Source organism: Gymnoscopelus braueri (assembly GCF_963280865.1).
Source record: "Gymnoscopelus braueri genome assembly, chromosome: 10".
NCBI classification, from domain to species: domain Eukaryota; kingdom Metazoa; phylum Chordata; class Actinopteri; order Myctophiformes; family Myctophidae; genus Gymnoscopelus; species Gymnoscopelus braueri.
The window spans coordinates 25,620,211-25,643,145 of record NC_137611.1 but is presented as its reverse complement, the minus strand read 5'-3'; the positions used below and the strand labels follow the sequence as shown (position 1 = coordinate 25,643,145).

Genomic DNA, 22,935 nt, shown 5'->3' with positions numbered 1-22,935 from the left:
GCTCTCATTCAATGTCATTTCGACTATGCTTGGAACCTCATGGTTCACTAACACCTCAATGTCACTAAAAACTAAACTGCAGACCTCTCAAAACAAACTACTTCAAGGCCTCTCCCCCAGGACTCACCTTCATCCAGCTCACTTTGCTAGTCTAAGGTAGAAGACAGAGTGCAACATCTCTCTATGGGCCTGGTCTTTAAGATACTCTGAGGACCAGTGCTAAAATACCTGTCAAACTACTTCCCTAGAGTGAGTGACACACATGGTCATAACATCAGAAGGAGACCTCGGTCCCCCAAAATACGTCTAAAAAATAGGTAAAAATGCATTCTGCTATGCTGCCACCAAAACGTGGAACAACCTACCTAAAGATATAAAGGAGCTCGACTCCCTACCCACATTCAAAACTAATCAAAAAATACAAGTGAACATAGTTTAACTCCCTAAACACCTTGTTAGTAGAATCCCCTGACCACCGCTCCCTCCTCTACGTTCTCTGTAAATATACCTTATGATTCTACTTAACTCTATTCCACTATGTTTTGTAGCACATTTTGTATTGTATTGTATGTATAACTGATGCATTGAGTACAAAGGACCACAATGGAAACAAGCCCCTGGGTATTTTTTATCCTTTTAACATAACCTTTGACTGTACTACCTACTGTATACTGTTAATAAGAATGTTAATAAAGTATTCAATCATTCAATGATATTATCATATTATCATATTATCATCAATCAATCAATCAAACTCTATACTATAATTCTTATTGAGGTGGATCAGGTTAAAGAAATAGTTAGTTTTTGCCCCCTCTTTCTGTTTGAAATATACGATACGATACGATACGATACGATACGATACGATACGATACGATACGATACGATACGATACGATACGATACGATACGATACGATAATACTTTATTGTCAGTTCACACTGAAATTTGTCTTGCGACCCAGCAGCCATGTATGCAACAATAAACAGTACACACATTTGACATGACACAAGAAAACAAAACAAAATACATACATAAAGACATACAAAGACAAGAGCAATGTCCACCTCTCAGCCTACCCCTGGCCTACAACTCCTGATTAAGCCTCAATGTCGTCTGATGGACAAAGGACCTCTTCAGTTTGACCTTATTGTATGTAGGAACACTGTATCTCCTTCCTGAAGGCAGCAACCTATATTCTCCATACAAAGCATGGCTAGTGTTTGAAGTGATATTCCTTGCCAACCTTATCATACTGTCATTATACGTAGATGTATAGAGCCTCTGAAGTGGTTGTCCAACAATCTTTGAACAAATGTTCAGTTGCTGCAGCAGTTGTGACTTTAAGGCTACAGACAGACATCCATACCAGGTGGTACTACAGTAAGCCTACTGAAGAACACTCATAATAACAGAAGTGAAAAACAAAAGAAGAATCTGTCTACTAGCACCAAAAGATCTCAGACGGCGAAGGAAATAGACTCTTTGCTTTGTCTTCTTACCCACTGATTCAATCTGGTCTTTCCATGACAGAAGGTGGTCAATTACTACTCCTAGGTATGTATACGAACATACCTGGTTGATCTGTTGACTATGAATAGTAATGGGGGATCTGTGTATCTCTAGTGGGGCACCAAAAACAATCTCCTCTGTCTTTTTTGTGTTAATGATAAGAGCGTTGTTATCACTCCACTCCACCACCTTATTGTCTCCGCCAGGCCGAAAGGCATGGCGAGAGAGTATGTTTTCGCCCCTGTCCGTCCGTCCGTCCGTCCTGTCTGTGTGTTACCAGCTAATCTCTGGCACCGTTGGCCCGGTCGCTCCGAAACTGTGCACACACACTCCCTGGATGCCAATTCAGAACCTCACATGGGCCTGTTATAGCGCCACCAGGAGGCCGATTTGTGCAAAACCCATTTACTCCTACAGATTTTATCCAAACATCACGCAAATCGGTACACAGTATCTCTATAGTCATGTGATCAAGACGGATCTGTCCGATATTTCATATTCTATCCAGATTGGCTAAGGTTGGCTTCCAAAGTTTGCAAGATTGGTCCGTTTTGAACAAAATGTCTCAAATCATGAACACAGCGTGCAATTTCAGTGTAAACTTGCACGCACATTCCCACTAGGCCGAGGAAGAAATGCCACCCTTTTCACATTGGCCTGTTATAGCGCCACCAGCAGGTCTAATTTACCAAAACACATTTTTGCAACAAAATGCCTCAAATCATGAATGCACGCACATTCCCACTAGCCCGAGGAAGAAATGGCACCCTTTTCACATTGGCCTATTATAGCGCCACCAGGTGGCCACAATAACCTACCTGACCTGGCGGAGACCTGTGCTCCGAGGAGCACTTTTTCTAGTTTACTCTGTGTTGGTGCAGTCCAGGATCACTGGAACTATCCAAAAGAGAAATCAAAACTGTATCATCAGAGTACTTTAGAATGTATTGGTCTGGTTTGTCAGTGCGACATTCAGACAGACATTCCTCAGTACGACAGCTGTCAGTATAAAGGGTGAAAAGTACAGCTGAGCTTACACAACCCTGGGGAGCACCAACATTAGTAGTTAATGCTGCGGAGAGGGTTCTGTTCACTTTCACCCTCTGTACTCTGTTAGTAAGGAAGGAAGCATACCAGTGAATTAAGTATGGATTCAGTTCCAACTGTACCATCTTTGACACCAGAATATCAGACTGTATTGTATTGAAAGCTGAAGAGAAGTCTAAGAACAGCACCCTTGCATGATTCTTATTAGACTTATCTAGGTGTTTTGTAATGAAGTGGATCAGTGTGACAACCGCATCCTCTGTACCGCAACCTTTCTTATAAGCAAACTGACAGGGGTCGAATTTGTCTTTAGTTATACTTACAAGATGTTGCAACAGTATTCTTTCCAGTGATTTCATGATCACTGAAGTGAGAGCTATGGGTCTATAATCCTTATGTTCTTTTGGACATTGGATTTTGGGTAGTGGTTTTATGTGTGAGGTTTTCCAACACAGAGGAATTGTGTGTGTGTCTACAGAGGTTTGAAATATTGGTTGCCACACAGGAGCCAACTCAGATGCGAAGTTTTTGAGGAGAAAAGCACTGCACTCGTCCGGCCCATTAGCTTTCCTTGTGTTAGTACACCAAAACACTTTTCTGACATCCTCTTCAGTGATGATAATTCTGTCTGAGGGGGCAGGTGTTACAGCCTTAAAGGGTAAGACCACTTTGGTAGAGGTTTGGGTTGTGTAGTTACCTTGCCATGATGTAACTCCAAAGGTGGGCAAGAAATACAAAATAATTGCTCCATTGATTAGAAATTGATAATTCAAAAATATGCTCCTCATTGACTTACATTGTATGGTAAAACAGCTCTCAAAGTCACTCTTTTAGCACATAAATGAACACAAACAAAGCTGATTCAGACAATATAGAGCATCACCAAACCCAGTACTGTTTTTTTTTTAAATAAAAATGTCAACTTCCTGTTGATTTTACTATTTGAAGATCTGGATCCGGATCCGCGGATCCAGTCCAGGTTTTCTACTTATTAAAAATGGCAAAATCAACAGGAAGTTGACATTTTTATTTAAAAAAAAAACAGTACTGGGTTTGGTGATGTTCTATATTGTCTGAATCAACTTTGTTTGCGTTCGTTTACGTGCTAAAATAGTGACTTTGAGAGCTGTTTTACCATACAATGTAAGTCAATGGGGAGCATATTTTGAATTATCAATTTCTAATCAATGGAGCAATTATTTTTTATTTCTTGCCCACCTTTGGAGTTACATCATGGCAAGGTAACTACACAACCCAAACCTCTACCAAAGTGGTCTTGCCCTTTAAGTATTTCAGTGCACTTAGAGGAATCGCCTAATGATTCGAATCTGGCAAAGAAAGTATTTAGGTCATTAGAAAAGCCAAGTTCATTATCTGTCACAATAGGTTTGGTTGGGGATGACATTCCTGTCATGGATTATCCCAAGCCTTTTTGTGATTTTTGGCTTTGAACGCATCCTCTAGATGCTGTCTATGTGTCAATTTTGCCTGCCTCATTTTTGTTTTTAGCTTTCTTTCCGTCAATTTAAGTGCACCGAAGTCTTTGTTTATGAAGGCTATTTTCCTTTCATTTATTACATCTTTTATGTCCTTGGTCACATATGATTTATTGTTCGGATAGATTTTAATTTCCTTTGTAGGAACAACCAGCTGTACACAAAAATTAATATAATCATTTGTAACAGTGGTTATTTCGTCCAATGAACCATCTCTAAAGGTGTCCCAATCTGTACAGTCCAGGCATGCTTTTAGTTGTTCCTTGCTTTCATTTGTCCATGTCCTAACTACTTTCTTCTCCAGCTTTCCTCTCTTCAGTTTTGACTTATAAACTGGAGTCATGCACACAACATTATGATCAATATAGGCGGCCCAACCGTGGCAACATATGCGTTTGGAATGTTCACATAACACTTGTCCAGAATGTTATTTTTCTTAGTCGCATCCTTAACATACTGTTCAAATCCCGGCAACACGGTGTCCAGATAGCACTGATTTAAGTCTCCAAGCACGATTGCTGGTGCCTCTGGATACTGCAGTTGCAGTCCGTGCACACAGTCAGCAATGGTTTTTGCTGCTTGTGCAGTAATATGAATATGAATGAAGAGAACTTCCATCTTAGCTCTTCTCCATTTATGCTTCACCTTTCTGCACTCTCTTTTTAGATTGCATATATTATTATTCATCCATGAGGATGATTTACTGCACCAACCAATTTGTTTTTGGTAACAGGTCTACAATGGCTGGGGAGAAGTTGTCAGCAGTGTGGTAGTTAAGAGTGTGAGAACGGGTTGAACGTTTGGTAGGCTGGGTTATCACTACATTTGGGAGGGACAGCGAGTGCATTTTCCGGCAGCGGAAAATGCGGAGCTGCCGGCGGCACCAGCTTTGGGAGTGTGCTGCGTTTGTGTAACGCAGTCCCCACCAATATTATTTACGATTCTGTGCCTATCGGTACATAACTCGGACGGCGCTTAGTCGAATAGCAGACCATCGGCCGGTCGTCGCGGGCACTCGCGCCGGAGGCGCTCAGGCGCGACTCCTTGGCCTCAAGGTCTGCTGATTCGGCGCGCCTCCGTCATGGTCCAAAACTATACTTTATCGGCGGAAAAAAGAAGTTGACTGCCGCTCCTCCACCGGCAGTTCCGCGGCAGTTCCGCTGCTCCGCCGGCAGCTGCCGCTCCACCGCCGGCAGTCACTGCCGGGAGCTGCCGCTCCTCCACCGGCAGTTCCGCGGAAGTTCCTCGGCTGTTGCCGCTGCCGGAGAATGCACTCGCTCCTTCTGACATTTGGGACCCAGGAGATGGCGTAAAAGGTGAAGACCAACCATGGCGTAACTGGACCCTGCTGAACTGCCTATGCACTGGGGTCTGCAGCTTCAAATCATCCATGAAGAAGTGGGGCTTGGTAGACAGCACAGGATGCCAGTGCAGCGAGCATGAGCAGACTGCCGAACAATTATCACTTGCCCCCTGTACAGACCACCCTCAGAAGCCGGCCTCTTCGATAGCACCAGAGACGGGGGTAACACCCATGGTGGCTCCTGGTCCAACTGTCAAGAACCTGGGAATGGTCCTGGAGAGTCGGCTGACCTTCAAGGCCCACATTGCAACGATCACTCATTCCTGTAGGCTTGCACTGTACAACATCTGGAGGATCAGACCCTTCCTCACCAAGGCGTCTGCCCAGCTCCTTCTCCTTATCCAAGCCACAGTCATCTACAGGATCACTGGGCTGATGGCATGCTAGCTCAAACCCCTTCAACTGATCCAGAATGGCACGGCATGCCTTATTCAACCTAAAAACATTTTAACACAAACCCGCCCGACTTCCCTTCAGTGGCGGGTGATGCTGCCTGCATCCAATTCAAAGCACTTACAAGTCAATCAAGGACATGACACCACCTTTTTTCCCTTCAGCACATGATCCACTGCTACACCCCTAACACACACTGATACCCTGGCCATCGCTCCAAGCATCCTAGAATAGACCCTTCTCCCTCCTGGCTCCCAAGCTGCGAAATGCTGCCCCCCCCCTCCCATTCAGGACTAGGACTGTTTCCACCACAGTCAGAAGGCAGTCTGCACTCTCCACCTCACCTATCCTCATTGTATCACTTCACTTGTCGTCACCTACTTTTTGCTAGATGCTTGTTATACTATGCAGATGTAGGCTACGTATGTTGTTAACTTGTTATTTAGATAGACACACTGTGTGCTTGAGAACAAAATGGATGCAAAGACAGATGCTATATTTACCTGGTATATGGTTACTTAGCACTTCATTGTTGTCTCCGCCAGGCCGAAAGGCATGGCGAGAGAGTATGTTTTGCCCCCTGTTCGTCCGTCTGTGTGTCCGTCCGTCCGTCCGTCCGTCCGTGTGTCCGTCCGTCATTCTGTCTGTGGACAGCTAATCTCCGGCACCGTTGGCTTGCTCGCAGTGAAACTGTGCACACACACTCCCTGGATGCCACAGCAGAACCTCTGCCCCAAAGTTTTCACATGGGCCTTTTTTAGTGCCACCAGGAGGCCGATTTGTGCAAAACATATTTTTTGACAGTACTCCTACAGATTTTGTCCAAAAATCCCGCAAATCGGTACACAGTATCTAATAGTCATTAAACAAAACGGGTCTTTCAGATTTTTCATATTCCATCCTGATTGGCTAAAAATGGCTTCCAAAGTTTGTAGGAGTGCTCCGTTTTGAACAAAATGCCTCAAATCATAAACACAGCATGCAACTTCCTTGAAATTTTGCACGTATATTTCCACTATGCCGAGGAAGAAATGCCACTTGAAAATATTCAAATCAGCCTCATGGTGGCGCTATAACAAGCCGATTCGTGTTTTTACCTATAACTGCACCGATCTGTGTCAAACTTTGTAAGCGCACTCCCTAGAGGTCAAGGAAAAACCTTTGCCCTGCATTTTTCACATCTGCCTTGTATAGCGCCACCAGGAGGCCGACTTATATAAAACACATTTATATTACTCCTTATGATTTTATCCAAATTTCACGCAAATCGGTACACATGATCTCTATAGTCATGTGATCAAGACGGATGTGTTTGATTTTTCATATTCCCTCCTGATTGACTAAGATTTACATCTAAAGTTTGCAGTAGTGGCTTGTTTTGAACAAAATGCCGCAAATCATAAACGCGGCGTCCGATTGCGGTCAAACTGCACGCACATTCACACTATGTTGAGGAGCAAATGTCACCTTTTTCACATTGGCCTATTATAGCGCCACCAGGAGGTCACAATAACCTACCTGACCTGGCGGAGACCTGTGCTCCGAGGAGCACTTTTTCTAGTTGTTCTTAGTTTGCACTCTACTTAAGTGACAATTACCCTGTCATATGTTGACTATAAGGTTCTAACCATTTACTCTGATCTTGGATTTTGACGTTATTCTGCATCGTGTCTGCTAAATGTTTAAATTGTAACTTGTATTAAACCATTGTAGCCTACTGTAATTTGTAACCAGTTAGATCAACCATTTGCCAAAAAGGATACCTTCTAAAGAATGTCATATCCCTTAAGAACAAACTCAATGGATGAGATGGTGACCAATGCCACCATGTGTCAATGCAAGCATTGGAAAGACAATTGGCTGGATGATTCATATGACTGCATAGACTGTAGAGCTGCACATTGTTTTTGCTAGCAGAGATTCCCGCTTCCGTCTTCCACCCCTTGCTGATTGAATAAACACTGATGAACTCTCACATAATTTCGAGCTCTATAATTTGCTTATATTTGAAGAATGTATTCATCCTAAAGATTTTAATACCTATATATATATCAGCAATAATCTTGGACTTTCCCTTTTGTGAACCTCAACCACAGTTAAGAACATAATTGGCATAAAGATATACAATAACAATAAATTATTGAATGGTTGTGTTGTGTTGAAAGTGAAACTTATTATTACACAATTACTTTGTGTAAACGTATCAGTGTAAGATTAAGCATATTAACCCTGGAGTGCCTATTTTGGGCAAAATTAAAATTAAATAAAGATTCAATGTATTGCTGAATGGAATGTAACTGGTGAGTTCCAAATTTGGTCAACAGATGGTAGCAGAATGCTGATAACACATGGTTTGGACCTTGAGTTATACATGTGTTGCCATCATTGTTATATTTAGAAGTAGGTCTATATATGTTTGGCATCTTCATACCCTTTTGCTTAGTAACCAATGTGAGCACACAGAAAAACACACAACCAGTTCCTCACAATAATTCCACCTAATCATGAAACAAATGCAGGGGGGAAATGTGAAGCGATTCTTGTCCTTTTAATTGTGGGGAAAAGCTTCTAAATAAGTAAGTTGGTGCGGCAGAATAAAAGCAGAAGATTCAGCATAAACATTGAGTACATTGGGAACACATGGTAGACTATACTTAAATTAGGGATTTGTGGAATTTGCAATACATTACAAAAATATTTTACTAAATATAATATGGTAAAAAAATAATAAGCTATTTTTGGTTAAATACATCTATCAAAGCAGAAGTTACCTAAGTACAAATGACAAACAATTTGGTCAAGTCAAGTGGTAAACAAGAACCGTTAGTGAGCATAATACTATATATGATTGATTGATTGATGTATTTTATTTAGTAAGACATCAGAAACAGTACATGGAAGTACAATTCACAATACAAGGTCTACTAAATTGGATAACTGGTAAAGCACTAAGCTTGTTTAAAATGAGTTCCCACGCACACAAATCATGATGACATATAAGAGACAGACAGATATACACTACTATACAGAACGTCATACAATCAGTGTACAGGTTACTGGTATGAGACGCAAGGGGGGGGGGGGGTTAGGTTAAGACTTTGACAGGGGCCAGTTTGGAATTGCAGCCTCCTGAAGATGTTTCTTTAGGGCAGTTTTGAAAGTGAGTAGGGTTTTACACTCCTTTAGGCTATTCCTTTTGGTAGGGCATTCTACATTTTTGTTGCATAGCATGAGAAAGAGTTCATTCCCTTAGTTATACCAAATCTGGGTTGAACAAATGACATCGCCATTTCCACTCTGGTCAAATAATAATAAGTCCCTTGCCAGAAAGTCTGAATTATTCAACATTTTGGTTCAGAACAGTTGCAGAATCTGGTGTTGTGCGTTTACACAGCAGATGGCTTCCCTGTCAGTGAATATCATGAAACACTGTAATGATAATAATAATACTTCTTCATGTGCATAGACAGAATACAAAGCATGTTTTATGATTTGATATTATGGCGTAGTGGTAGTAGATCAAGTGGGCATGGTGTGTAGGAAGGAGGAAAACCATGACCCCACCATCCATGATGCACTGCATGGAGCTGTGATAATAGGCTGATAAGTGGGTGTGCTCCATATGGCCAGGACAGGGGGTGGGAAAGGTAGGCTGCTACAGTATACTGTTGCCTGCCACATACCAGTGATACCACGTACAGCAATTTGTGCAATAAAAAAAAATATATATATACAGATCTTTTTTCTTTTTTTTTTATCATAAGAGAATTACAAACCTATGATCATAAGAAAACTTGGAGATCTGAAAATGTAAACATGGGCTACTGCATTGGTTTTGATGATCAACCCCAATCGACACAATAACCAATTATGCATAGATGATTGAAAAATGATTATAGAATGTGCAAAAGATGATCGGCCATATCTGTTTATTGCTTTCAGGTCTACTGCATTTGTAGCTATTCTTCTTTCCTATTTTGTTGATATATTTGCATGAATCTGTATTTATTCGTGTTATAATTTGTGTGTGGCTTCAATACTACATAATATGCCATAACCAGTATACCAACTACCATGAGGTAAATATTGTTTTCTTCCCATACGACAAATGCTGGTTGCATAACTGTCAGGTAGCTTATTGTAATGATGTGCACGTTGCTTTATTCTCTCCCTCCATCCAATCGAATGACACCCTCCCCCCATCAGAAGTACAATTACGTGATGGGTGACGTTTGAGCATGCGGAGGAGGGCGCTGCTGGGCAGGGACCACTTGGACCAAAAGAGGACTGAAACGCTATTTCATTCCAGCAGCACAGAAACAACGCATTGAAGGCAGTGGACCAGGGGCGCCGTGCTGAAGCCTAGCCCATTGTCTCCTACAAACAGAGCAACTAAAGGAAAACGGTTTGTCTATTCCAGCGGTATTCCCCATAAAGGTGTGTCTAGTGATAGGCAGCGGGTTGTAAAGCCACAGAGAGAAGGGCCCTGGACTGGACACGGCTAGCCAATAACAGACAATGAATCACAGTGAAGTTGTAATAATATGAACAAGAACCGCGTTTTGTTGCAATTGGCGACCAACTATTGATGCTCCTGCGCCGATCGCCGTCAGACCGCTGATTTGCGTGGACTTCTTTTTGATCGCATCGCTTGCATCACAACTGTAGTTTGTGTATTACTGGGTGGCCGTTTAAACGAGTTAGTCGTTCAAACCGAGATGAATTTCCAGTCGGGTGTCCCAGTGTCCGGTATCTCGCAGCAGTCGCAGCCGGCCATGCCCACTCCAGGCACGGTCCCGGCGCCTGTTCCAGTGCCCCAGTCCATCCCGTCCCAGTTCGGATCCGGATCATCTGCCAGCTCCGGGGGTGGTCAGTTTGGTTCGGGGACTGTATCGTGCCAGACTGCCCAACCCGGCACACCAGGCTCCCAGTTTGTTCTGTCCAACTCTGCGGCCATCAGAGCCGAGATCCATCGGTTCGAGTCTGTCCACCCGAATATTTACGCAATCTACGACTTGATCGAACGCATCGATGACCTGGCTTTGCAGAATCAGATCCGCGAACACGTAATCTCTATTGAAGGTGAGTAAAAGTGAGATCACTGATTTGTGATTTCACTGTGGCTTGGTGCCTTTCATTCATTGGGGGGTGGGGTGGGGTTGCCTTCTGTGATTCACATTGGTGGCAACATTGTTGCCATGGGCGCTCAAAAGTGTCAACAATCACAGACACTTCAGTTTGTTGGACAGGGTCTCTAGGAAATCACAATCAGGTCAGGACTCTAGGGGATCAGGTCAGGGTCCTCAATGGAACTAATTGACCACATACATTACAATAATATGCAATACATACCACCACGAGAGGTAGCTAGCCTAGTAGCCCCTTTCGGGACTCTGTATACCTTTCTTTTTTTAAATTTGGGATACCGCCTTCCCAAATACAAAAAAGGTATTCAGGGTTCCGAAAGGAGCTAGCCTATGTAATCTTAGCCTACTTAGCTCTCAGATTCGGTTCTGTTGCTGAAGAGAGCAAATGTCACACAACAGAACAGATTTAGTTGTTCTGCAGAATATGTTACAGGCTACTTGTTGTGACAGACTGAAGTGACACACAATGATGACCACACTAAATGGTTAAATGTCCTGGATTTATCAAACAGGGGCTAGCATCATGGAATTACACTTATTACAGTTGTACTTCAGGATAGTATCATGGACGTCAGTTTTAATGCTGACTTCTTACTGTGTGTGTGTGTGTGTGTGTGTGTGTGTGTGTGTGTGTGTGTGTGTGTGTGTGTGTGTGTGTGTGCTTACTGAAGAAATGCCTTGAGTTGAGAGTAATATTATTATTATTATTAACCATCCAGTTTCACTCAGAGGAAGCTACAGTAATCACAGTCAGTTGAAGATGCAAACTGTCAGCTCTCTGCTAAGGCCCTCCTAATATGATGGGAGCTCTCACTTGATGTCTAGTATTCTGTTATTATGTCCAGTAGCCTCTTTTACTGATGTTGTACTCATCTAATCTTGCACAGGCAGGCAACTCAATGATTTCACTGCTGCATGTTGGATGCATGGTAACATTATCAGCATTTACTGACTAAAATTGTGGAAATTATTTGAGGAATGATTTAAGTAAAAGCCATGACCCATAGTGTAGTGTGTGTGTGTGTGTGTGTGTGTGTGTGTGTGTGTGTGTGTGTGTGTGTGTGGGGGGGGGGGGGGCATTGTTAAGGAAACCAGGTTTCTTTGCTGGTGGCAGGAGTCTTTTATTATTATTATTTTTTACAATAGAAAGGAATCCACATGGGGCTGCAGAAATTAATGTTAATCTATTCTGTGGCACTATGCTTGAAGGTGGTGGTTCGTAAATGGTGAGACTGCATAACAAAATATTGTAGCCTGAATAATTTTTCACATTTCTACAATCTAAATACTGTAGGTAAGCAATGGCAATATTCCAAAGCGTCTCATGGACACTCGGGTCGAAAATGCTCACATTTCAATGTATTATGTTTTATCTGAGAAAAAATAGGAATTGCATAACAGGCCCCAAAGACATTGCTGGCATACATCATACCAGAGTTTGTCTACTCTTCTATCTTCCCACCAAATAACTACAAAGCAGAGAAGGGGCTATTTAAAGTCTTTATTTTTAATTGATTGCGAGGAGCATTGTCCATATATTTCTTTGCTTATTCTAAGTTGATAGTTGATTTAGAATTTCAATGTTACATTTTTATTCATCCCTATTATTGTTTTATTATCAATTCACATCAGCATCAGCATCACCTGCATAGCAGTTATTACACTTGCAGGTGTAAGGCAAGAACAGCATGTTGTGCAATGTGACCTTATATGCTCCAGGTTCAGGGCAAAGCATTATGAAAATGAAAGTAATCTAGTTCATAATAGATTATTGACCAGTGGGTCTTTGGTATGTCTGTCTTTTAGGCTTAGTAATGGAATTGATAGTTACATAGTTTATATGCACAGGGGTTGTACCAATTTCAATTCAATTTTGACTCAAGTATCTTGTTTTAGTCTGAAGATTATAACGCATCTTATTGCCAGATGCACCATCATGAAAAGAAAACATTACATTGATTTTGACACTTTATTTTGTTTACAATGCTAAATGGATCTAATTTTCTTAATAACCTCCACTGTTGCTTTGAAGAGCTGCAACAGGAGACAATGTGCGACTTTTTATATATTCAGTATTCACCTGCACTAGAACTGCAGCTCCGTTCTTCAATTTTGCCTCATCGCAGAGAGTCTGTTGCTAAGGAACCAGTGGCTCATGCCTTTAGTTGAATGTTGGAGAATGAATGAATTGAAATCCTATAGTCTTTAGAAAATGTATCCCTGTTGCTACCAAGGTCTTTTTTTTTTACTTGATCAATCTTTATGACCGTTAGATGTAGACCTGTAGATGTACCTATATGTACATTTTGTAAGATAAACCATTCAACATAGAATTGCTAGGTTTGTATCTCTTGCCTCACTTTGCACTATTTACTGTCGAGCACTAGTAGTTTCAGTCATTTCTTTAGAAGGTTCTGGTGTACTTTGCTATTTTGGCATTTGAGTAACTTTGTCAATAGAGGACAAATGATACTATTCCTCTTCAAAGAAAGAATAACTACAGTAATCAGTTTGGAACAAACGGTACTCACAATCATAATGCATTTCTATGCTACAGTACTAGCAGCTATTGTTACAGCAGCCAACATTGTATTCCGGGACATTACATGTATATGAAGTATGTATGTATGCAAAGTAGCCCCTGTACCCTTCACACCAAAAGCAAACACAAGTTAAAATATCCTTTATTCATTTTTTAGGAGTTCCACATCTGATACACCTATAAAGAGTGAGATGGATAAGCTAATGCATATCCAACACTCTTCTGGCATGATATTTGATACCATATCCTTATTGCATAATTGATTGTTCTGAATAGCAGATTTGTAAGGCCCTTCATTAACAAAGTAAGACCTAATGGCGGGGGCAAATGTTGCAGTATGTTTTCATGACTCAAAACAAGGTCAGAAGCTTAGCAAGCTTGTTTTGAAATATTACTTGAGTATACCCTTGAGTAAGTTGGACACTGGACTTGATCAGGGCTTTTGACTAAAATCATCGTGATAAAGACAGAGGCATCTCTCATACTGTATCTCTAATGTGATTTGGGATATACTTTTAGCTAGTCATTCCAATGAGGAGGAGTGTTCCATTAACAAGCCTATGCCCTGGGAATAGTGTTATTTGGTTCCCCAGTTTAATTTGCAAGAGGCATTCCGGTTGTTGCCCTAATTTATATTCAAATCAAACTTTTTTTATATTGTTTTCCTGGTTGTAAGCAATCACAAGGTACCACCCTGACCCTATGCCATAAATACACAGCATTGCTGTCATTTTTTTCAATAATCGACAATCTTTTTTTAATCATCAATCATAAAGTCTGATTAACCACTTAAGCCTGTATTATACTTCATTGTACAATGGTGGTGTACAAAATACTGAAAATGGCCGATCTACAAGCTTACAACGCAACACGTTGTGAGCTTGTAGATCTGCTATTTTCGTAATAAATATTGTTCATTAATCGCAATCGTGGCAAAAGTTTGAAATATTGATTTGAAATCAGATCGCCCAGCCCTAGGTCAGAGCATTGAGCTTAACTTCCAGTTGGGTTTTTCTCTTTAGGACTGCTGATTGACTCTTGAGAATTTTTTGACTTCACACTTCTAATGGGCAAAACGTGTTTTAATTCCATCAGTTTGATGACGCTCACATTGCTACGGTGATATCGGTAATCTTAAAACCCTAAGAGAAATCATCTTGTATTACTTAGCCTGTGAAATCTCAACCATGTCTTGCTTTTATAATTGAAGTTTCATTTCCCTTAAGACTCTGGTGGTCCAATGTCAGAGCAAGGGCAGAGTAGTGCCTAAATCCATAGATTCTCTAGCTGGGCTGCACCGGGATTTCAGGCAGGGAGTTGTTAGCCTGCACTCACTTCAGGTTGGAGTATAATGGAACATTGTGTACAGAAATACCAGTGGAGACGACACACAGCGATACAGAAAGCACACGACAGACAGAAGCCTGCCTAGAAGTTTGCTGGCAGAGTGTGGCATCTAAGCAGTTGCTTGGTACCTACTGCATCTCTGCACCAGTCAATTACCAAGGAGACTGTAAGCATCATCACTCTATTCCAAAGAATGATGATGAGACTGCTTCTTTTTCACTGCTGTTGGATGTGGATTGATTTCCCACCCAGTCAAACCTGAGTGTTAATTTAACTCAGAGAGTGTAAAATGGACCACTAAGGGTACATTTTACACAGTGTGTTACGCAGTGTTTCGGTATGCACCGAAAAGAAATCATGCAGAAACTAGAAAAGTGTGCTCCTCGCACAGGTCCCTGCCAGGCCGGGTTACCTACCCAGGGCCCGCAAACATTGGAGGGCAGTCACAGCCAATTGGAATAGGATCTGAAAAATCTGACTGATGCATGTTGATCCCATGACCCCAGAGATAATGTGTTCCGATCGAGTTTTGGACAAAATCGGTAGAATTTTGATTCTATGACCGACGGTTCAAGATTTATTAGCCAAAATGTGAATCGGCCTGTTTTAGCGCCACCATGAGGCCAATTTGACAAATGTAGGGTGGCATTTCTTCCTCAGCATAGTGGGAACGTGCGTGCAAAGTTTCCCGGCAATTAGAAGCTACGTTCATGATTTGGGCAAAATCCTGCAAACTTTGGAAGCCAATCTTAGCCAATCAGGATGAAATATGAGAAATCTGACAGATACGTCTAGATCACATGAAAGATACTGTGTACCGATTTGCGTGAGGTTTAGACAGTAGGAGTAATATCAGAAAATGTTTTGCAAAAATCGTCCTCCTGGTACCGATGGGAAGATGTGAAAAATGCAGGGCAGAGGCCTCCAGGGAGTGTGCATGCAATGTTTCACACCGATCGGTCCAACGGTGCCAGAGATTAGCTGCTCACAGACACATGGACGGACAGACAGACAGACAGACCGACACATGGACGGACAGGGGCAAAAACATAGTCTCCAGCCATCTGCCCTGCGGCCGTTCGGCCTGGCGTAGACAATCATTTAATTGACACTATTTGAGTGATAGAGGTCAGAAAAAAGGGGTCATAGTAGGACCAGTACATGCCAAATGTTCTCCAAGGCTATGAGTCGAATAATATTGGTCATTTAATGTGACAAGAAAAACATTTTAGAGACTAGATTCACTCCAGACTCAGACGAATGAATGTTATGAAGCCTGAGATGGTTGAGGATAGAAGATGTGATGGCTGCTAACGGTGGGGAGACTGGGGACATAATCATTTAAAGATATTGATCACCGTAGGCCATCTGTGTCAGTGCCTCTGCTGCTAGCTGCTGAAATCTGCTCATTGTATTGCAAATCACCATACCTTTAATTATGGATTAGAGGGTGATTTGACAGAGAGAACTGGAAAAGTCAGTCAGTGCCACCAGGCCCACCACCTGCGACTCTTAATTATGTTATTTAATGTAGAATGTCTTGGTTGGGGAATGTTGTGTGTTTATAGAGTAGCTGGGTGAGTTGCTGGCTAAAGATCTGTACCTCCGTAAGTAGGAGAAAGCAGATAAACACATCTGCAAAGCCTGGATTGTGTCCAACTCTGGGATATTGAGTCACTTGGAGTCAGCCCAATTTCTACCAAAGGTAATAGGAGAATGATCCAAGTGCTCTGGCTGTAGAGATCCTTTTTACCAAAGTCGGCGAAAAGAAATTCAAGTGAAAAAAGTAATTCACTTTATACTTTCAAAATAAGTTATTTTCAGCAAGCAATGTAGTTGTATGACAAAGTATACTCCTTTGGACTGTAGAAGAAATTGAAGGGAACAACCTGAATTGAGCATGAAGCAGTCATGTCAGTCATCATACTTGAAACTGACACTCTACCAAGTGTGCGCTTGTTGTCTTCACATTCACTTGGAAGATCAGATCACCCGTAGCATTAATATCGAGAAGCTTCTACGTTAGATGGCGGCAAGTTCCTTGTGTCAGCTATATTTAATACTTAATGGGGGGGGGGGGGGATTTCACAGCAAGTTTTCATCATGGCCAGGTTTAATCTCAGGAGACCAACTAGCGGCAGCAGCAGCAGCAGCAGTCTCTTCCCCTGACAGAGGCATGACAGATAACGGGGCTCACACACGCCTCGCTCTGAAAAGGCTCTTTGTTTAGTCATTAGCCCATACAGTTTTCTCTCATCTCCCGCTTGAAAATGCTCATTACAGCCTCATTCAAGTGAGTTCAACGCTGGACATGACTGTTGACCTCTTGGCCATCAGGGATGAGCCGAGCTGGTGGGCAGCACATGCAGGGCACCATGGGGTCGGAGGGGGCCTGTGAGGTCTGTCGGGGTCAGGGGGCTTGCCTTTGCATCAGCAGCTCCCGTGGCCATTCGCTGCTGCAGCACCACTGCGTACGCTCAGCGAGTGTGACGCTATACTTCACAGCAGAATGTCCCCCATTGTGCCTTTGAACAAAGGCTCTCTCTCCCATTGATGGACAGCTAAATTTTTTCTTGTGTTCTCACTGTTCTGAAAGTGAAGGGCTGGAGAGGAGCTGGTTAGTTTCCTGAAAAGGGTTGGGAAAAAAGGAAAGTCATATACTCCTTTCAATTGAAAATGGTAGAAGGTGTAGAATGTGTTTTTTTGGTTTTGTTATTTCTGTTTTGTTAAAGGAGAGAGTGGAGTAACGGTATGATGGTGAATTAAAGTGGAACGGCACTGAATTTCAGAGCTCATATGCATTTTCCCTATATTCATATTGTGTGCATCACTGAATATTCACTTTCTCCTACAGGCAGAAATAAGTGAGATGTGTTTGTCCCACCCTTGACTCTATGCTGTGAACACAGATATGCTGCTCAGTTACTGTCTGCATACAAAAAGATGAAAGTGGACTGCAACAGCAGCTTTTTTGGTTTTAATTAAATTGGGTTACTGCTACTGTAGTTGCTGAATGAAGATAATTTCGATGTAAAAGTGCTATTCTATGTTGTTCATTTGGATGCCCATTACTGTAATCTATTGGCCACAAATCCACAAAGTCTGCTTTTCCATTAAATGTCAGTGTGGCAGCATTTCTCAGATTAAAGTCCTCATTCTGTGGGTTCTTGACGGAGTGCTATTGACATCACCCATTAGTTATTGATTGAACTGTCCTCGGCTAGAGAAAAAGGATATGTGAACTTTGAAATTTGTGTTCCCTTTTCAAGTCGACTTGATCTGCTTTTCACAACCAGGACCTTCCACATGACCATCAGCTCTGTGCTAGATTATTATATGGTTGTACGTTAAACATAATCATTTGGATTATTGTTAACAATCTGTCAGATATTTTGATGTCACATATAGAAGATCATAATTGTGTTATTTTATGTTATATAATATAATTAGATTTTCAATGGCTGTCTTTTCTAAAGGTCAAGAGAATGGTCAATTAAATTTGCCCTCAGGTTGTTGTTTTTTCTCCCCCAACCGGTGCATCATCCAGATCCCATTGTGGAAGTGCTTGTGTTTCCTGCCGGTGTTGCAGGGCTGCAACCAGATGGTCACTGACAGTGGACGGGGCTTTGGAAGGCAATGAGTGAGCAACAGATGGAATGGCGCATATGCCTCCTAGTCCCATCAGCCTGCCAACGGTCCCATGTCTAGCTGTTTGGAAGATCCAGGCCCTGTCCTGGTTAGGGATGGATGGGAGGATGATGGTGAAGAATAAACCTGGGATCGAGGGCAAATATAGGGCTCGTGATATGGACACAATCAAATATCACAATATATTTTACTAAATACCTCAACATCGATATTGTGACTATATTGTGGGGACGACTTGGTGCTTTCACAAAATGTTTACACAATGAGTTTTTTGATTAATAATCATCAGTAATGCATACTTATTTATTATATTATAATAGGTATAATATGACCACTTAGTTATTATATTATAATAATATAACAGTCAGAAAAGTTCAGAAAATTACACTCTACTGCAATGCAGTCTTTGAAATCGGGAAGGACAACAATTATGCCCTATCACAATATTACAATATCCAAAATTACAGACGATATTTACAGTATATATCCATATCACACTAGATAAATAGACAGACAGACAGACCTACCTACCTTTATTAATCCCACAAGGGAAATTTCACCATGGCAGTTATAGCAGTCAATTACAAAACACAAATGGAACAGCTAATAAGAACACAGCATATCAATATGATATTGATGTTTTGCCCAGCGCTATGGGCAACTATTCATATAAGATTTCAATGATAGATAGGAATGCTGATCCGAGAACAATTTGTCCATTTAAATTTCTCCCACCATGTGAGCTGAGCACTGTGAGCAGTGGTCCCGAATCAGTACTGCTGTTTTAGAACATTTATGAATAAGGAGAGCTCAAGCTTTATCCTGTCACTCTGAAGAGAGAATTCATACCAAGACATTCCTGGCCCTCAGGGAATGCATTTTCCACATTGAAGAGGAAAATGCATAAAGGAAATATGGCATGTGCAAGGCCATAATGCATTGGAGTATGACAGCTTAAAGTAGCAGTGCATGTGTAAGGCCACAATGTGGTAGAGTATGATGGTAGTAGTGGATGTGTAAAGCCATAATGTGGTGGAGGATGACATTGTAGCTGTGCATGTGTATGGCTGTAATGCAGATGAGTATGATAGCGTTGCTGTGCATGTGTAAGGCCATAATGCAGTGGAGTATGACAGCGTAACTGTGGTGGTTGTTTTACTGGAGTCAGGAGTCGCTAACTCCCATTTCTTGAGAGCTAATTGGGAACACGCAGTCTATTTAAAGGTTGCAGGGCTGTGGAAATTAAATCACATTTCTTAATAGCGCAGGGCCATGTCACAGTTTTATGTATCAGTTGGCTCTCAAGGGCGTACCTTGGAATAGTTTTTTTTTTGTCATAGAAAAAGAAGATTGAAGCTAGATAGAGGTGTTGTGAGTCATCTGTCACTATTCTATTATGTCAATGAGGTAGTTTATTGGGTTAAGTGTTTATGAGGAATGCTCATTCCTTTTGTAAGTCTGTAGACATTTTAGGGGTCACATTGCCAGTAGATGACGAATCTATTTTCCAGAGTATAATTCTGAGGTTCAGTCTTTTGTAGACTTGCTTCAACCAACACCAGGGCTAAAATCATGTGGCACATTTGGTGTTTAGATTAAAGACTACATGGATTGCAGTGTGACGTTTGCTGTCTCACTCGGATGAAAATAGAATGGGAATCCTTACTGCATAGTTTATGGCGTGAAGTTCTGAATGTTTTCTTTTCTGTTGATGAAACTAAGGAAGGCCTATAAGTGTGCTCTGTGGGGTTTAGTTTGTTTGAGGTGAGCGCACTGTCAATATGGCTTGTTTAACATGTGTCAACTGGATATTATCACCTTGGCTCCACATTCCATATGTAGATGTCATAGGCTTGATGATCTCTGACGCTGTGACCTCGGTTGTCGTGTGTGTGTGTGCGTGTGTGTGTTGTCTTCAAAGGCAGTATATCCAGGCAGCATGCCAGATATTTGCTTTCCAGGCATCTTGTTGCCTTCGTGTAAAACAATGGACAAGGATGTAACGTTTAAGAACTTTCCTTAGAGATGGGACAAATTCATACCGTAACAGTTCTTTGCCATGTTCATTCACCGTTCAGCTGATCAGAACTGCAGGAAGAGGGTTTTTTTCCCCAAAGAAACAGCTTTTTCTCAGGGAATCACTGGAGAGGAAGTGAAATGTGACCCCATTACTGTTTATACCCCATTTCCTGCATTCCCTGACTGGAATAACCTAAAGTTGTTCCACTGCTGTACTCCCCCTGGCCGTGACCCGTGACTTGTGTCATGTGGTGGAGTATGTGAACCTCATGTACTACAAGTGCACAGTAAAACACGGAATGTTAATTTAACTCTTCTTGAGAGAGGTAAACATGGATGCTTTTCCGTTAAATTAAGACTCCAGATTGTGCTGTGTAGAAGCACAGTTGCAGTGCCATTTTCATCCCAAAATCTGAGAGGTTTCCTGGACAGCCATGGGGCCTGCAGAGAACTTCAGCTCTGTTTACTTCCTGTAAAAGTCGGTCCTTGTTTTACGTTTTACGTTTGTATTAGTTTCTCTGTTGGGCTTTACTTCTCAGCCCTAAATCAAGTAGTTAGGTTTGAATAGACACTTTGTTTGCTCTACCAAACCCTTCTATGAATCACTTTCACATAGACGAAAGCTTTATGATGCATTCTGTTACCTTGGATTGGCCCATAAGATAGCTGAAAACTTGCTAACTGCTTTAGTCTCAAAATGAATGAATTTACAGGATTCACAAATATGTTTCAGTAAATTGATTCTCTCCACAAAAATACTTTTCAATGCAAACATTCATTGATTTATACATCTATATACTATAATACAATATTTAACATTGCTGTCAAAAGATATAAGCTAATCAGTTCAGATACCTTTTCCTAGTTTACCCATGAGCATGTACTTCCAGATACATTGGTCTGGTCTATGTGATTGGTTAAAATAGAAGGAGACATCTGAAAACAAAGGAGACCTCTGATTTGTGAGCCCCTCAGGGGAGTCTCAAAATACCCACACACAAATCCAGTTAAGTGAAAAGCAGTTTAATGCAGGTTTAATGGTGTATATACATGTTTTTTGATGGAGGCGCAAATACTTTTAAATACATACAGTTGTAGATTAATATTATATTTAAAACAACATATTTGTATGTGGAAATATTCTTTTAATGTGGATTACATTTTTATACAATGATAAATATGTATGCAGTGAAAGTATTTTGGTGGAGAGAGTCATAAATATATAAATACCAAAATACATTTGTGATTCTGTCTGTTTGCATTCTTCATTTTGAGACTGATCTGACGTGCAAAACTGCATTCAGAGACCGATATAAAGTCTTTGAACATTCAAGTCTTTATAATCTTTTATTCTACTCATGTATGCGTACAGCAGCTCTGTGGGAGCAGAGCATAACCATAATACATTAGACACATCGTTTAAGGGTCTAAGTTTATCATTGCTTTCTAAGCCTGGTATTACAATGGTACCAGAGGCCCATTAGTTACACGCTGTGCGTGCGTGCGTGCGTGCGTGCGTGCGTGCGTGCGTGCGTGCGTGCGTGCGTGCGTGCGTGCGTGCGTGCGTGCGTGCGTGCGTGCGTGCGTGCGTGCGTGCACAGTACTGCAGCATGTACTGAATGTAGGCAGATACGGTACATACAGTACATCATTATTGTAAGAGTTTACTGTATTAAACAGGTAGAGCTGCTACTGGCAAAAATACAATGCATTTTTCAAAGCACGGTTCCCACCTCACCCCCAAAAAACAAAATCCAGGAAAATGCGAATACAAATGGAAAGGTTAGGTCATTCATAACAGCGATATCCTCAATACCCTCTCAGTTATGAAAGTGACATGAACTGAGGGACCCTATTGAAAAGATGGGGTGCAGTCCGTCTTTAAATTGAGCAGACCATGCAGACCTTTCTTATATTTGAAACAAGCCATTGAAAGATTGGCTTACGGCTATCTCAATGCAGCTTCTCAACAGGATCAGTTGAGATGACGAGACTTTGCTCATCGACTGAGAGGGGGCGCTGGCAGGAAAAGTGCAGTGTTCAGCAGCGGAGTGCTCACATTTAGAAGATGAGCTTGCCTCGATTTCTTTGTGCAGGAGCAAACTGCTGGTCTCGGATTAAATAATATAAGGTCAAATATATGGAAGAAATGATGACACACAGGACCCACTGTGCTCTATTCCGTTGTGAATTTGGTAACAACTAGCATGCAGAGATGTGTCCTGGCTACAATGCTACATGACACGGAGAATCGTTCACATAATTATGTGAGATATTATTTGTTTTAGCAGCAATTGTGCATGTTGAGGTTAGATTGTTAAATTATGCTGGAAATGATTGATTGTCAAGTAAAAAAAATGCATTATGCAATTTAAAGCTGCACTATGTAACTTTCCCTTTTCAACCCTGCATTTTAACCCGG

The 22,935-nt window shown here is 41.5% G+C and overlaps 1 protein-coding gene across 2 annotated transcripts in view; it reads left to right on the top strand.

Moving 5' to 3' along the window:
* Positions 1 to 10,133: 10,133 nt before the first annotated feature.
* agap3 (ArfGAP with GTPase domain, ankyrin repeat and PH domain 3) overlaps positions 10,134 to 22,935 on the top strand; it is a 134,691-nt gene continuing 121,889 nt past the window's right edge. For both annotated transcript variants that reach the window (XM_080441228.1, XM_080441231.1), the window contains exon 1: positions 10,134 to 10,892. In XM_080441228.1, the coding sequence (XP_080297354.1) occupies positions 10,529 to 10,892 (364 nt within the window). In that variant the 5' untranslated portion in view covers positions 10,134 to 10,528. The remainder of the gene's footprint in view (positions 10,893 to 22,935) is intronic.